We start from the raw sequence: 16,111 nt of genomic DNA, 5'->3' as shown, positions 1-16,111 counted from the left end.
ACCTGTGTGTCAGGTCTCAGTGTGGGAAGTTGCTAGAGATGCTGCAGTGAGAGAGGTGTGGGACATGGCTACCTGAGGGGGATTCCCAGGGAAGACATTTCTGTCTCACTATTTACAGGTACCATCTCCTCCTGAGGCACTCACCTGCTTTCAAACTCAGTGCAATGTGGGCATCACGGGATACAGTGTAAGTTTGTGGTCCATTCTGCTCTGCACAGCCATTAAACATCCCAGGGCCCTTGCCACGGAGGATGAGTTTGCTCCAATAGCACTGGCCAAAATGTCCTCCTTTGATTTGCATCCCTGCCCATCCTGGCTGATGCCATTCAGTGTGGAGGTGGGTGTATTTCTGTGGCACAGGGCAGCATTCAGGATTAAAGGTGGTAGAAGTACAATACAAGACCAAATTCTGACGCCATGGTCCATATTTGCTCAGGGCCCACTATGGGAAAACTCCCCTGAATAAGAACTAAGTAAAGACCTGAGAAGACAGATGTGTGTTAATAGGCAGCGACTGTCTCCTCCTTCTCTTGCATCTCAGGGCTCCGGCTGTTAACTGGGTAGGGTTTGAGTGGGTGGGTGGGGGGACTGTTATTGGACTTTTATCTACTGGAGACAATGGAGGTGGAACAACACGGTTAAGACATATGTTCTCCTAGCTTCATTCAAGTAGTCAGCTGAAATGTTACGCCTGAAAGTTTCAAAAAACAATTCAGACATAAGCAAACATCCAGCATGGGGAATTTCACTCTTAATGTTTGAAGACTGGAAAACTTCAGCTGAACCTGAGGTCTTCTCACTGAAGGTATCAGACAGCCTTAATTAAAGGTAGTGCCACCAAATTCTCCTCCAATTGCAAATCCATTGTGAATCCCATTCAGCTTAGCTCTTCACTTCATGTCTGTGGCAAGCAGTTCCACAGGCCAAATATGGATTATGTAATATGTCATATTATTAAATATGAATTGTATCATATGTTCAGACAGTAAATGGAACTGAGTGTTCCCTTGTTCGTGTGTTATGAGACACAGTAAATGTAAATGCCTGATCTGCTTTCTTTATTGATAGATTCATGGGATATACAGTTAGAAGGCACCATTAGATCATCCAGTCTGTCCTCCTGTATAACACAGACCATTAAATGTCAGTCAGTTACCCCTGTATTGAGCTCCTTAACTTGTGTGTCACCAAGGCCTGGTTCACACCAGGATTTTACATTGCAGACTCACAGAGACACTGCACGATAATGCACCACAAGGGTCACCTAGTCTGACCTCCTGCCAAGATGCAGGAAGTGTTCAGCCTAAACCATCTGAGACAGATGGCTATCCCTCCTCCTTTACAATACATCCAGCAAAGGAGCTTCCATAACCTACCGAATCATCTGTTCCATTGTCTTCCTGTTGTTACAGATAGGAGGTTTTTCCTGAAATTTAATCTAAATCTGCTCTGCTGTAGTTTGACCGATTGCCTCTGGTCCTGCTATCTGTGGCAGGAAAGAAAAACTTTTCTCCACTTTTTTTAAGGCAGCCTTTCAAGTATCTGAAGACTGCTGTCCTGTCCCCCATCCAATCTCCTCTTTTCTAAACTAAACACACACAGTGCCTTCAGCTTGTTCGTATGGCTTGCACTGCATCCCTTGGAATATCTTTGTGCCTTCCCTCTGGATCCTTTCCAGGTTCCCTCCACTCTTCTATACAGTCGTGATCAAAATGGACACAGTACTCAACTGAGTTATAAAAAGCATCAAGCAGAGCAGTGCTATCACATACTGTTACTTGCATGCTAAGCCTCTGCTGATACAACTTAACCTTGCCCTTTTTTTTCAAAACAGCAACATAAATAAACAAATAAATCCACACCCTTAAGAGATGAAGCTATATCTACCTAACCGTGGTATAGACAGCATGAGGTCGAGGGAGGAAGTCATCCACTGAACTGGTTACCACCTCTTGGGGAGGTGGATTACCTACACTGACAAGACAACCCTTGCTGTCGGTGTAAGTAGTGTCTGCACTAAAGCAGTAGGACAGAGTCTTTGAAGCATCTTAAGCGTAGTGAAGCCCTCAAGGAGATCTCCTGGGATAGCATCCACTCTGGGTCTGTAGACATGCAGAGTTGGAGAATCCTCCATTTCTCTTTGCAGTGTTCTGAAGTGGTTTAGTCTCTCTCAGTGCTAAACATTTGGCCCTTGTTTTCAACTGGAATTTGGCTGATTTCTGTTTCCATCCACTGGGCCTTGCTCTGCCTTTCTCTGCTAGATTAAAGAGCCCGATACCTCTATATAAGATAAATAAATCAAGTTTGTTAAGTCTCTCTCTCTCTGTCTGACCAGCATTTTCTCCCACCTCAAATCTTTTTTGAAGGTTTTTTCTGCCCCCTCTCCAAATTTTCAACATCTCTTTTGAAATGAGGACCTCAGAACCGGACACAGTCGCTTACACCAGTGCATTTGCAGAGGTAAAATTTGTCCCTGCTTCAACTCCCCACTCTCCTCTATATGCATTAAAGGATTGCATGAGCCCTTTTGGTCACAGCATCCCACTGGGATCTCACAATGAGTTGGGTGTCCACAGTGATCCATAATACAGTGCTCTAGTCTGAGGATCAGGCAGGCATTCTCCATGCTAAGATGATAATTCTGCATTTGAGTGTATCAAAACATTTTATTTTGCATAGGCCCAGCTCACCAAAAGCTCCAAATCAATCAGTGTGCCTGCCCCGGCCTCCTCGTTTTGACCACTCTGCCAATGTTTGGGTTCTGCAGAAATTTTATTTGCAGTGATTATCCATTTTCTTCAAGATCATGGGTAAAAATATTGACTAGCATCCAGCCTCGAACAGATCCCTGCAGAACCCCATTCGAAACATCCCCATTCCCTGACAATGGTCAATTCACAACTGGTTTCTGAGATCTGTCAGTTAGCTAGTTTTTATTCCATTTCACGTGTTCTCTACTCATATGGTAGAGTGTTTCTTTGTTTATCTGAATATTTTCCCATACTAAATCTAACATCTCAGAGAAATTAAGGTTTAGTGCATCTGCGCATTTCCCTTCATCAACCAAACATGTGCTCTTATATAATGAAAGAATTGAGATTATTTTACAAAACCTGTTTTCCATAGACCATGTTGTTGACTGGTATTAATTATAATCCTAGCTGTTTTTTTCAATAATCCCATTACAGTTTTTCCATTGTTTTCTAATCTTGTCAAATCTTTTTATTTTGAAATTTCCCTGTTTTTAAAATAGTTTAATATTTAACCGAAGCTTGTTCTCTATTCACCTCCTTTTTGAGACGGGAGAGGTCTCTCCTTTTGCCTTTTGCATACTGCTTCCAAAGGAAATTTGTGGTTTATCAGTTGTTCCATAACTCTGGTGTTTGTAATTCTTGGTTTTTATTGTAGAAGCTGTTTCTCACCCTGCTTGACTACTAATGGCCTGAAAAGTGTTTCATCACCTGAGGTGATTTGAGTATATCACACCGCTTCTTTCCAAATGCAGAACAAAACTATTTCTTGAACACATCTGCCTTTTCTGGAAACGTAAAAAGTTTCCTTTACCGTTCTAGGAGCTCACTTAAATATTTTCTAGAGTTTATTTTTTATTAATATACTTAATAACGTCCTTTTTGTGATCCTTAACTCAGCCAAGCATGGATTTTTCTTTGATAACTTTAACTTCCTTGATCAATATTCAAAACTTCTAATCTATATTGCTTCGTATCTATTTTTCTTTTCTCCCATATGTTATATGTTGCTGTCCTCTGCGTAACCACTTTCTTCACTTTGCCACTAAAGTGGGGTTTTAGCCAAAGTTGTCCACTTTCTTAACTGCACAATCATGACTTTTTAGGGTATCCAAAACTCTTGTTCAAGAACTTCCAATTTTCAGTCCCCTTTTTCTGTCCAACTTTTCCTCCCAGTCACTTTTTCTGATAATTTGCCTCAGCTTTGGGGAATTAGCCCTTTTGAAGCACAAAGTGTCTATAGATATTATTGAGTGGGAACTCTTCTCTGTTTCTCATTTTGAATGTAATGTAATCTGCTCCATTCTTTCTTTTCCTTTCCTTAGTTATATGCTCCCTTGTTTGTCTCTTCTCTAAACAGTCCCAGACTTTTTGGTCACTCTGCATATGGCAGCCTCCCCCATTCCCAAAGCCTCTCTCCGAATTCCCCGTTTTATCTGCTATATCCTTTACAGAAACTGGGTGACCAAAACTGAGAGTTTCTCCACAGCAGGTTATTCTCCAACCCTTTCCTCATGCATCCAAACATTGTCTTTGTTTTGGCCACTGCTGCAAATGAGCTGGTGTTTCCATAGATTTGCTATCAATGATGACAAGGTTTTTTTCCCTGAGGTGTATTTCCTGCTAGTCCCTGTTAATGTTTCCCACACCACAATGTATACAAATTATTGATGCAGGGAGCCCCAAAGGCATTAGTAGGGTCAGTTGTTTATAATTAATTTCTCTGCATAATGAAAATATTATTTTTCAACGTGTGAATAGTAATCAATCTGCTTCTCCCATGAGAATATACTCCAGTAGTGCATGAACTGTCTGATATTTACATTGTCTCTTCATCCAGGCAGTTTCACTGTGACCATCACCCTAGACCCTGGGCATATACAGAAAGTCAAGGGAATGTACGGTACAAGTAGGAGACATTGTTCTGTCTCGGAGTTGGACAACTTCTCCCCTTCTCCATGTCAGCTTCCAACACATTTGACTTCACCAACCCCTCCACCTTTATCCTGCTGGGCATTCCTGGCCTGGAGGTGGCCCATGTCTGGATCTCCATCCCTTTCTGCACCATGTATGTCATAGTCATCTTGGGAAACTTCACCATCCTGTTCATCGTGAAGAGGGATCCAAGCCTCCATGAGCCCATGTACTATTTCCTCTGCATGCTGGCTGTCACCGACCTAGTGCTGTCCACATCCACCCTGCCCAAAATTCTGGCAATCTTCTGGTTCAATTCCAGGAAGATCGATTTCAGTGCCTGCTTCAGCCAGCTGTACTTCATTCACTGCTTCTCAGCGATCGAGTCTGGAATCTTTGGGGTCATGGCTTTTGATCGCTATGTGGCCATCTGCCATCCCCTGAGACATTCCACCATCCTGACAAACCGCATGGTGGTCAAGATTGGCCTGGCCGTCGTGCTGCGTGGCAGCATGCTTGCATTACCCTTTCCCTTCCTGGTGAGGCAGTGGCCATATTGCAGAACCAACATCATCCCTCATACGCACTGTGAGCACATGTATGTGGTGAAGCTGGCCTGCGCCGACACCCGCGTCAGTAGTTACTATGGCCTATTTGTGTTATTCTGTGAGATTGGACTGGATGTGTTTTTTATTGTTGTGTCCTATACCCAGATCCTCAGGGCCATCTTCAGCCTCTCCACAAAGGACGCCCGGCTTAAGACTTTTGGGACTTGCAGCTCCCATCTCTGTGTCATCTTAGCCTTTTACATGCCAACTCTCTTCTCTTCCCTCACAACCCGATTTGGGCACAATTTACCCCGCCATTTTCATGTTTTTATTGGCAATGTGTACCTCCTTGTGCCCCCCATGCTAAACCCCATCATCTATGGGGCGAGAGCCAAACCGATCCGTGACAGGCTGCTCCAGCTCTTTTCTCATAAAGGGACTAAAATTTTCCTCTGGTGCTCTAGGTTTGAGACCTATGTCCATGCAGACCTAGCTGGTGACATGGTGCTGGGCCGTCTCCCCTGAATCACTGACCGGGCAGTGAAAGAGACATTAAACCCTTTCCTGGCCTTAATGTGCTTTCTCAGCATGACATACTATGGAAATGGTTTACGTACAACTCCTTAACACATAGGGTTGCCACCTTTCTAATTATAATTCACCTGTTAAACCTGGAGACCTGCCCCTTTCCCCCAAAAGTCCCACTGCTGCTCCACATCTTCTGTCATGGCTCCACTCACTTCTGGGCCTTTTCCCCCATGGCTCTGCCTCTGTTTATCACTGTGCTCAAGTCCCCCATCACTCTCTGGATCATCTATGTGATGGGTTCCCCTCTGGGCTGCCACCTGCAACTGAGGTAGAGCTGACCCCTCTGTCTCACCAATCTAGGTTTCCTCTTGCACTGTAACATTGTGACAAGCTGCAAAGCCCTCCAAGCTTGCCTCACATCAACAGCCATGGGCAGGGACCACCCGCAGATGTGTTCACGACTTCCCAGGCCAGCCACTCATGAGACTGCAATAGAGAACCTATGACCACAATACTCCCAGATCCCCAGCCTAAGATCTCAGATCTCTATTGTCCTGCCCTGGTCAAAACCCGACCAGTATGAATTCATTACCCAGTTCACCATTTCTACAAAGGAAAAATTGATGTGCAGCAACTTTTCTGCATGGGCTGAGATTTTTCCCCTTTGCACTTCAAACTACAGAGTGTGTTAGGTAAAATATAAAATCGGTATTTTAGCTACAGAAAAAGAACTTTTAAGTGAGTATAGGTGAAAGGAAACAGCTCAGTGTAGATTACCATAAGAAATAAAGCAAAATCACGATCTAAGCCTAAAGTACTGGGGAGGATTTGAACCAAGGAGGATCTCACCCAGTTAGCAGAAGCAGATTAGCTTTTTTCAGCAGGCTTCCTTCTTTCCTGCCAGGAACCAGCATTTTCCCGCAGTTCTGTATTTTCCCTCTGGTAGTTTCAGGTGTGTTGTTATAGGGAGAATGGCAACTCTGTCATCATGTTATTGCCCCTTTTATATTTTCTTTGAACTTGCTCAAAGCCCTTTTGCTGTGACCTGGGCCAAGGAGTTCCCATTTTGCAGTGCTATGGCAGGGAGGTTTCCATTGGACACAGTTCCTGGGTGATCCTCAGCCGGGGTGTATTTCTTCACTTAGCCATGGACTGTCTTTGGCCTTTTTATTGTTGTCCCTGAAAGATGGCTTGAGGGTGTTCTCAACCTCACCCATGTTTCAGTAGCATATGCAGAGCCAAACTTCTTAACTTCAAGTACAGCGATACACAGGCAACTTAGCAGGATATTCATGATCAACAGATCACGATTTTTAGAATGATACCTCACAAGGCACCCTTTGTACCAACCATACCATCATTATATGCCCGTGGTGAATATAGGGTTGCAGGGTGTCACAATCTCCACCTCCTTTTCCCCTAGCTGGGCTCCCTCTGCTCTGGGGCTGAAATGGGAGCTGCTGCAGCCTGACAAGGTGCCTGCAGTGAGGGCAGTGACGATGCAGGGCTGGGGCTGATGGGCCAGTCAGGAGCCAGTCAGGAGTGGAGACAGAATCCAGGAAGCTGTATAAAGGCAGCTGATTGGCAGTGGGTCTTGTAGCAGGCAGGCAAGCGAGATTGTGCATCATACAGTTTGTTGGTCTTAAAGCTCAGCTACAAAGTCCTGAGGGCAGAGACCCTTGTGTGGCTTATTTCCTTCACTTTCAACTCCCTTTTGTTCCTCTTGCCTGGAGGCCTGTAGCAGGCAGGGCCCTGCAATGGGGATGGGCTGGGAGCCCTTTGTCCTGAGCCAGGCCTCAGGGGCAGGGTAAGGGATCAAGTTTAAGCTAGGAGGACAACAGCTGAGAGAAGCGGAAGGATAAGTCCCTGTGTTAGCTGGGAAGGCAGGTTGCTGGGCAGAGGCCAGGGTGGCTGCGGTAGCTCAGCAGGAGGGAGATCAATGCACACTAGCCATTAGGTGACTATTTCCACACGTATACAGAACCTTATCTGGAGCTACAGGGCCCCTGTTGCGCAGGGGCTGAAGCTGAACGGTGAAGCTGAATATGACATACGCTCTGCATGACACTTTGGATCAGTACATCTAGAAGCTCTTTAGTTAGGCTGACAACAATGGTGTGGTGCTTTTCTCTGTCCAATGATGATAACAGTTGGCTGTGTGCGTGTTCCAACTGCATACTGCCCTGGCCCTGCTCAGAGAGCTGGCACAGCAGGCCCTGAGAGAACCCACAATGACCACAGACTCTGATAAGGTATGAAGGCACCTGGCCAGGTTTATTGCCAAATGAAACACAGGCCTAATTCCCTGGCTCAGTGGCTGGTTCCTGCTCAGGTGACTAACTTAAGAGAGCTGCCAGAGAAGCATCTCTTTTCTAAAGAGGAGCTGATCAATTTCCATTGTTGCGGCACAGGTGCCCATGACAGGCCCAAGACAGCTGGTGAAGTTGCTTTCAGTACAACCAGAGACACGACCAAAAGTAGGAAAAGGGCTCATGATCGCAAGTCCAGTGGGGCTCTCATCAGACCTGGTGACCATGTACCAGTTCGTTACCATAGATGCTGGAGACGCAATAATCCACAGGACAAGTGGGAGTCAAATCCCCACAGTGTGGTCGCTCACAACAATCCCGAACTGTTGGTTTAAGCTATCCAGCCGAACACATAGGGACCAGCTAAAAGGTTGGACTTTTATTCCGACCAGGGCACAGGGAAGCATGTTCTGAGGAGACTGAAATCAAAGCAGGAAACCCAAACCCTGATGAAAATTGACAGGTCCCTCAAAATGACCTGGTGCTACCCAGGAACAGGAGAATAGAAAATATGAGTAACGAGCCACCATATTAAGAACGTCCCAGAGAACTACTAGTGGTGTACTGCCCGTTACACTTAAAGATTATTTTGTGATTGGTTCTATGTAGTGCTTTAATGAAGGTCGTGTATAATATAAAGTAGTGGACATGGAATATTAAATATATTAAATGTCCTTTTATTAATTGTGTATGGTTTTATATAACATGATGCTGGTAAATCCTTTTAATATGCGACCCTGCTATGTTGGCGTGAACATTGTGGTTGTTTCAGAATTTTAGCGAGGGGGAATGTAAAGGTATAGTTGGCACCTCACAAAAATGTTGTGAGAGTTTTTGATTGGCCCTTTCCCAGTATGAAGGTTTGATGGAAAACCAGGCCCCTGAGACTGACAGGCTCCAGGGGGAATGGGGAAAGGCCAATGCTCCAAGTGAGGCTGATTGACAGGACAGGGAGGCCAATGAGGGAGTCGGAGGCTACAGATGCCTGGGCCAGAGCAGGTCTAAGCTAAGGAGAGAGCAGGGTCTCAGGCTGAGCTGGGAGCAGAGTTGCATCAGCCAGAGCCAGAGGGGTCAGAGAAGCATCCCAGGGAGCAGGTCAGTGTTGAAAGCAGAGCCACAGCAGCCAGAGAAGCAGCCCAAAGAGCTATGCTGGGAGCAGAAATGCACCAGCCATAACCAGAGAAGCCAGAGAAGCAGCCCAGGGAGCTGGAGGAAGAGCAGCAGCAGGGATGGGGCTGGAGCAGTCTTGAGTTGGGTGCACTGAGCAGCTGGGAGAGCAAGGGGAACCCTGGTCAGAGGATCGAGCCCAGGAAGATGCCCCAAGCTAGGAGGCCTTGAAGGCTACAGTGGAAGAAGAATCATAACGCCAACGGGGGAGTCGACATTGGGAAGAAGGGTCCTGCCACCTAGAGCCTGAGGGCATGTGGCCACCATCAGAGTAAGTGTCTGAACTGTGGCATCCCTACAGCACAGCCAGGGCCTGGGGAGGAGCCCTGGGACATGTGAGGAACCAGCTTGTGAATGGCCCTTACATTTCAGAGATGGCTGTTTGTGATGCTCCGTGCCATAGAGCGGAGTGATGTGTTCTCCTTTCCTTATTCAGGATGGGCAGAGGTGATGTCCCAAATTCTGCTTGCTAGAAGCTGTGAAAGGGCGATGGAGGATGGATCACTTCATGATTAGCTGTTCTGTTCAATAGACTCCTTTCTCCAGCCCACCAAACTGGCCCATAGAGATATACATCAGTGGGCGTTAGCTGCTTAAGGACCTTTGTGAACCATGAGAAAAAAAAAAACATTGGATGATGATTCCCCATGGCTGTCTCCTTTCTGAGATCTATCAGTCAGCCAGTTCTCACTCCATCTAATGAGTGATCTAATAATACTCTCTAGTGCTAGTTAAGTGATCTAAATGTCACGTGGTATTAGGTCAAATGACTTGCAATGGTCTAAGTGTATTCCATCTCTTCAATTGTCTTTATCAAGCAAATTTGATATCATCTAAAAAAAGAAATCATGTCTGTTTGACATGTCATATTTTCCATCATATTTTGTTCAATGGTATGAATTGTAGTCTTATCCTTTAAGTGTTTATTGACTAAATATCCTATCTGCTTTTCCATTATTGTGCCCAAGACTGATGTCAAGCTAACAAGCATTTAATACCTAAGTCATTCCTTTTTGAATACTGGCATAGTAATAGCATCCTATCAGTCTTCCCATAGTTACCAGTGGATGAGAAAGAAGTTCATGTTATCTGAGTGCATTGTCCAGCTTCTTTCCAAATGCAGCACAGAAAGTTTATTTGAACAGTTTTCCCCTTTCTGCATGATTATTAAGTGTTGCCATCTGCATTTAGTAAAGGCCTTTACCACCCTCTGGATTTCCTTTGTTTCTAATATACTTGAGATATCTGATTAAAATATGACTGGGTAGATCACTGTTGCTAGCACTGTTAAATAATCACAACAATTCTTGTACAAATTGTATCATGTAAGGTGTCTATGGAAAAGTTATAGTTTGCCAAATATGATTACCCTATTTGTACGCATTTATCATTTTTGTATCTGAATATTGAGTATGTACCTGTATTTCAGATGTGCTTGCTCCTGTGGTAACACCTACAAGGTATTCAGCCAGCACATCTTAACGCTTAATTCACAAAATGAAAGAGTTAAGACAACACTTATCTCAAAATGGACCATAGAAGAGGCTTATCCTGTATTTTCCCACAAAGGATTTCTCAAAACTGGGTTACTGGGCAACAAAATAGCAGATGAAGTTGAATGTTGATGTAAGCGGAGTCAGGATGAGATCTACCCTGACACCTGGTGGTGATTTGTGGCAAGTTATGCAAAAGAACTTCAGGGGCTGGTCTTGTTTGCATAGGCACACCCACCTTGTCTAGCATGAGTCCACAGCTGTCCAAATGGTCACTTTGGCTGCTGTGGGATCCCCAGTTTCTCTGTTATTGGGGCAGGAAGAATAAAGTGTTGTTACCCTGATTACCCTGAATCAAGGCCAATGGAACTGTTTTATGACAGAGGGACTCACCGTCAACTGAGTAGCACTTGCTAGACAAGGGATGTGGGTTCCAATGCCAGTGAATTGAGAAAAGTTGGTATTTATGCTTGGTGGTATGGGTCTTGAAATGATGATTGTTGCTCCTCTTCTCTCCACTGTTGAACAGCAGAGCTAATCTTGATTCCATTAAGAGTCTAGTTACAAGCTGCTGTGCTGAATTCACTTTGCACCAATAGTGGGCTAGCACTCGGGCTCCCCTACTACAAGTTGAAATCACTAAGAGCTGAGATTGCTGAGTGCTGTATTAACTACTGGGGAAGCCTGAAGATATATTGCTTAAGTGGCTTGGCGAGCAGAGCAGTTGATGAGGCGAGTGGGCAGCCTACAGATTGGTTGAGTGGAGTGAAGTTGGGCTGAGCAGTTTGCAGGATTGATTTGGGAGCAGCCCAAGGGACAGCGCGTGGAGTGAGAGTGGACGACTGAGGAGGCGGAGCGTTTGCGGGGACGGATGGAGCGGCTCATGGGTTGGACTGGAGTGTTTAACGGCTCCGTGGTGAAGGCTGCAGCAGAACCCACAGAGCGGGCGGGACAGTCGGCCTCCACGCTACACGTAAGGGTGCCCTTCACACCCATATGCCCCTCCCTTTCCCCGGGCTAGTGGGTGGGGGTGATAAACCCGCAGAATAAACTTTTGCAACTCTGGGGCTGCAGTGACCAGGCAGAGATTTTGGGTCTTGGACTTTTTGGACTTAACGGTGATTCTTGGGTGTTGGATTCAAGAGACTTTTGGGGTTGTTGTACTTTTGCGACTTTGGTTGATTTTGGGGTTGCTGCACTCAAGACAAAGACAACGGTACAGTCCAATCTTGCTGGGTGGCCTTTGCTCATGGTTTGGTCTATGAACCCTAGTTGTGGTGTTTTCCCAATTTAATGCTAATGTCACTTACCTCATGTTATTAAAAAATTTCTGCTACACCGAGACTCTATGCTTGTGAGAGGGGAAGTATTGCCTCTTTGAGGCTCCCAAGGGTGTGTGTACGATTTTCCCAGGTCTCTGGGTGGAGGCTCGAGCTGGTTTTGCATTACATTGTTGGGAGGGGACCCCCTATGTGCTGTACCTGGCCCTTGCTGTTACCAACTCTGCCTGGCAGAAGGGTTACGTTAATAAATGCAAAGAAATGCACATTGGAAAGCATAATCCCAACTATATATATATATAAAATGATGGAGTCTAATTTAGCTGTTACCACTCAAGAAAGAGATCGTGGAGTCATTGTGGCTTGTCTTCAAAGATAATAACTAATAGCTCAGATATCTCCTCAGTCAGCTCCTTCAAAGTACCTTGTCCATGCAACTTTTATCTTGTTCTTTCCTTATTTTAGCATCTGAACCTACCCAATTTCCACGTGCATTCACTATGTTAGGTGTCCAAATGCCACCTACCTTCCTGGTGAAAACTGAAACAAAGAAGTTATTAATCACCTCTGCAATTTCCACATTTTCTGTTATTGTTTTTCCGTCTTCATTTAGTAATAGGTCTATCCTGTCCTTGGTCTTCCTCTTGCTTCTAATGTATTTGTAGAATGTTTTCTTGTTACCCTTGATGTCTCTAGATAGTTTGATCTCATTTTGTGCCTTGACTTTTCTATTTTTGCCCCTACATACAGGTGTTATTTCCTTATTTTTATCCTTTGTCATTTGACCTTGTTTCCACTTTTAGTAGGACTCTTTTTTTTTTTTTTTTAAATCATTCAGGATCACTTTCACCTAAACTGCCTTCCACTTCCAAATTCTCAACTAGTTCCTCCATATTTGTTAAAACCAAGTGTAGAACAGACTCCCCCTTAGTAACTCCACCTTCTGGAACAAAAAGTTGTCTCCAATATATTCCAAGAACTTTGTCGGAGAACCTATGCCCTATTTTGTTATTTTCCAACAGATGTCTGGGTAGTTGAAATCCTGAATTAACACCAAGTCCTGTGCTTTGGATGTTTTTGTTAGTTGTTTAAAAAAAGCCTCATCCACCTCTTCTTCTTGCTTAGGTGGTCTGTAGTAGATCCCCCTCCCATGACATCACATTTAGTTTTTTAACACTTTTATCCTTACCCAGAGATTTTAACAAGTCTGTGTCCTATTTCTATCTCAACCTCAGGCAACACCTCCTCCATTTTTCCCTGCCTATCCATACTCAGCAAGCTGTGCCCTTCTATATCAATATTCCAATTGTGCGTATTATCCCACCAGGTCTCTGTGATGTCATCTATGTCATAATTGTGTTTATTTACTAGCATTATGATTTCTTCCTGCTCATTCCCCATAGTTTTCACATTAGTAAACAGACATTTAAGATACTAATTTAATTCCCCACCCCCAGTTCCTTCTTGTCTCTCCTTGTTCCCTGCTATTACAGCCCATGCTCCCCCCAAATGTTTAACCTTCTCCCAGATCTCTAGGTCTTAGACTTTCCTTTGGGCTTTGGTCATATTAACTGGAAACTGTTAAAGATGCTTCAGAAAAAATGAACTGTGAATAGCGTTGTTTACCTGCAGGCCTTCTTGTGTATGTGAGGATAAGCCCACGAACAATTGACACTGGAGTGTTGACATGTCACATGATACTGAAATCCATCTTGAATTTGGTACTTAACCACAGAGGGCTGGGCATCCAAACAAAGGTTTCCTACCTAAGGGAAATTCTATATAGGGAAGGGGAATTAAACAATTATTGTCTTCAGATGGCTTAAGGAGTGGAGGTGACCATCCCTCTCTGGAGAAAGAAGAAGTTCGGGACTATTTAGAAAAACTGGAGGAGTACAAGTCCATGGGGCCGGATGCTCTGCATCAGAGGGTGCCTAAAGAGACTTCACTTTTTTTGCTTCCAGTTAAGTAGTGTGGTGACACTGAAGTTTAAGTTTGTTACTAGCTCAGTACATTCTAATGGGGGTGAGTCTGCCCCATTTCTCAGCAATTTGTCCCAAATTTGTCATCCTCATTTGTGTTCCACTAAAGCATGGTGACACATGGATACCACTGACAAATTCTTCACAAACTATTGCTCACTACTCCCAGGAGATATCCCCCTTTAAAAGAGTGGGAAACTGAGGCAGCAGGAACGGTTTAGTCTCTCTCAGACCTGGCTTGTACAGTCCATGCAGGAGCAAAGAGACCTGGTGCTGTCACTCCATTGGTTTATCTATTTCAGAGGACTTCCCCTGATCTCAGTGGTGCTGCACCCATTTACACTAGCTGAGGATTTGGCCCAAACCATTTAACTAGAGATAAAGTATCAGCAGAGACCAGTAAGCTGGGAGTGAAGAGTCCCAGCTCTGCCATAGATTCATAGGGCGATGATGGGCACAGCATCTCCAAGCATTAAATGGAGATAATTTTTTATTATGTGCAATATGCTGCTACTAAGAGGCCCTAATCAGGACCTACAAGTCACACCTTGCACTGATTAGGCTCCTCGAAGCACATTCTTGAGCCTCTATCACTATGTACAGTTCTAGGCCTTGTTTGGTCCCTGGCAAACAAGAAAGACAAAGCTGAAGACTGAGCTGTGTGGATGTATTTAGTAACTGTTTCTTTCATAAATTCGTCCTGTTTAAGGAGGACAGCAACACAAAAATAGACTCACTGCATCTAATACAACTGAGAGGAGCAATGTTAGTTCATGGCTATAGCAACAGTGCTGGTGGGGTCACGACTTCCAGTGCCCATTAACACCTCTTCCATTGACTCACTGTGTTGCCCTGGACAAATCACTTTACTGCTGCTTGGCTCAGTCCCTCCATGACATAGTGATAATGCTGCCTAGCAGCTTAGGCAAAGAGCTTCTAGGTGTACTGAAAAAAAAAGTCATCCAGAGCATACATAAGACAGTTTCACTGTTCAGCTTCAGCCTATTGGCAATGGGTGCCCTGTAGTTCCAGATGAGGTACCATTAAGTATGTAAATAGCTGGCTAATGGCAGGTGTGCTGTTTATCTCCCTCCCTGTGAGCTACTGAAGCCACCCAGCCTCTGCCCAGCATCCCACCTTCCCAGCTAATGCAGGGGCTGATCCTTCTGCCTTGGTGGAAGAGGAAGAGCAGGAGACATTGTGGATAGTTTTCTGAAAACATCCATACAATGTGCAGCGGCAGTCAAAAAAGTGAACAGAATGTTGGGAATCTTTAGGCACGGAATAGATAATAAGACAGAAAATATCACATTGGTGCTATATAAATCTATGGTACGCCCACATCTTGAATACTGCATGGAGATGTGGTCTCACCATCACAAAAATATACTTTGGATTTGGAATAGGTACAGAGAAGAGAAACAGAAATGATTATGGGTATGGAACACAGTCCATATGAGGAAAGATTATATGTACTAATTCTAGACTTGATTTTGACAAAGAAGGAATCACTGGGTGAGGATTTGAAAGTGAAAGGATGTTTGGGGGAAGTGATTATGAAATGATAGAGTTCATGATTCTAAGGAATGGCAGGAGCAAAAACAGCAAAGTAAAGAGAATGGATTTCAAGAAGACAGACTTTAGCAAACTCAGGGATTCGGTAGGTAAGATCTCATGGTAACAAAGTCTAAGGGGAAAACAATAGAAGACAGCTGCAAGTTATTCAGAAAGACATTATTAAGGTCACAAGAGCAAACTATCCCACTGCATAGGAAAGACAGGAAGTATGGCAGGAGGCTACTCTGGCTTACTTGGAGATGGCAGGAGGATACTCTGGCTTACTTGGAGATGTTCACACAGTGTGCTGCGGTGGCCAAAAAAAGAAACCAGAGTCCCCCTCGTCTCCTCTTTACCAACTGAAATCCTAGCCCTTACATCTCATAGGGACCCAATTCAACCCCTAGATCATTTAGTTGTCCTATCTCTGAACCTTTTCAGTGCCAGGAATCTTTTTGGAGATGAGGTACCACATTGTAACACAGATCGAGAATGTGGGCGTACCAGGAATGATATAAGAGCAATATATATGTGCATAGCTATAGAGGCAAATGACACAATGAGCCTAACATCCTGTTTGCTC

The 16,111-nt window shown here is 44.5% G+C and overlaps 1 protein-coding gene across 1 annotated transcript; it reads left to right on the top strand.

Moving 5' to 3' along the window:
- The first annotated feature begins 4,573 nt into the window (after positions 1-4,573).
- Positions 4,574-5,737, top strand: LOC116831968 (olfactory receptor 52R1-like). Its single transcript, XM_032792346.2, has one exon. It carries the CDS (start codon positions 4,709-4,711, stop codon positions 5,735-5,737), a length of 1,029 nt encoding a protein of 342 aa, XP_032648237.1. The 5' UTR covers positions 4,574-4,708.
- The last annotated feature ends 10,374 nt before the right edge of the window (positions 5,738-16,111 follow it).

Source organism: Chelonoidis abingdonii, chromosome 1, assembly GCF_003597395.2.
Source record: "Chelonoidis abingdonii isolate Lonesome George chromosome 1, CheloAbing_2.0, whole genome shotgun sequence".
NCBI classification, from domain to species: domain Eukaryota; kingdom Metazoa; phylum Chordata; order Testudines; family Testudinidae; genus Chelonoidis; species Chelonoidis abingdonii.
The sequence above is the reverse complement of the archived record's forward strand: the minus strand, read 5'-3'. Positions and strand labels throughout refer to the sequence as shown.

Coding starts and splice junctions, on each gene's coding strand:
- LOC116831968 (XM_032792346.2), top strand. CDS start 4,709: ATGTCAGCTTCCAACACATTTGACTTCACCAACCCCTCCACCTTTATC.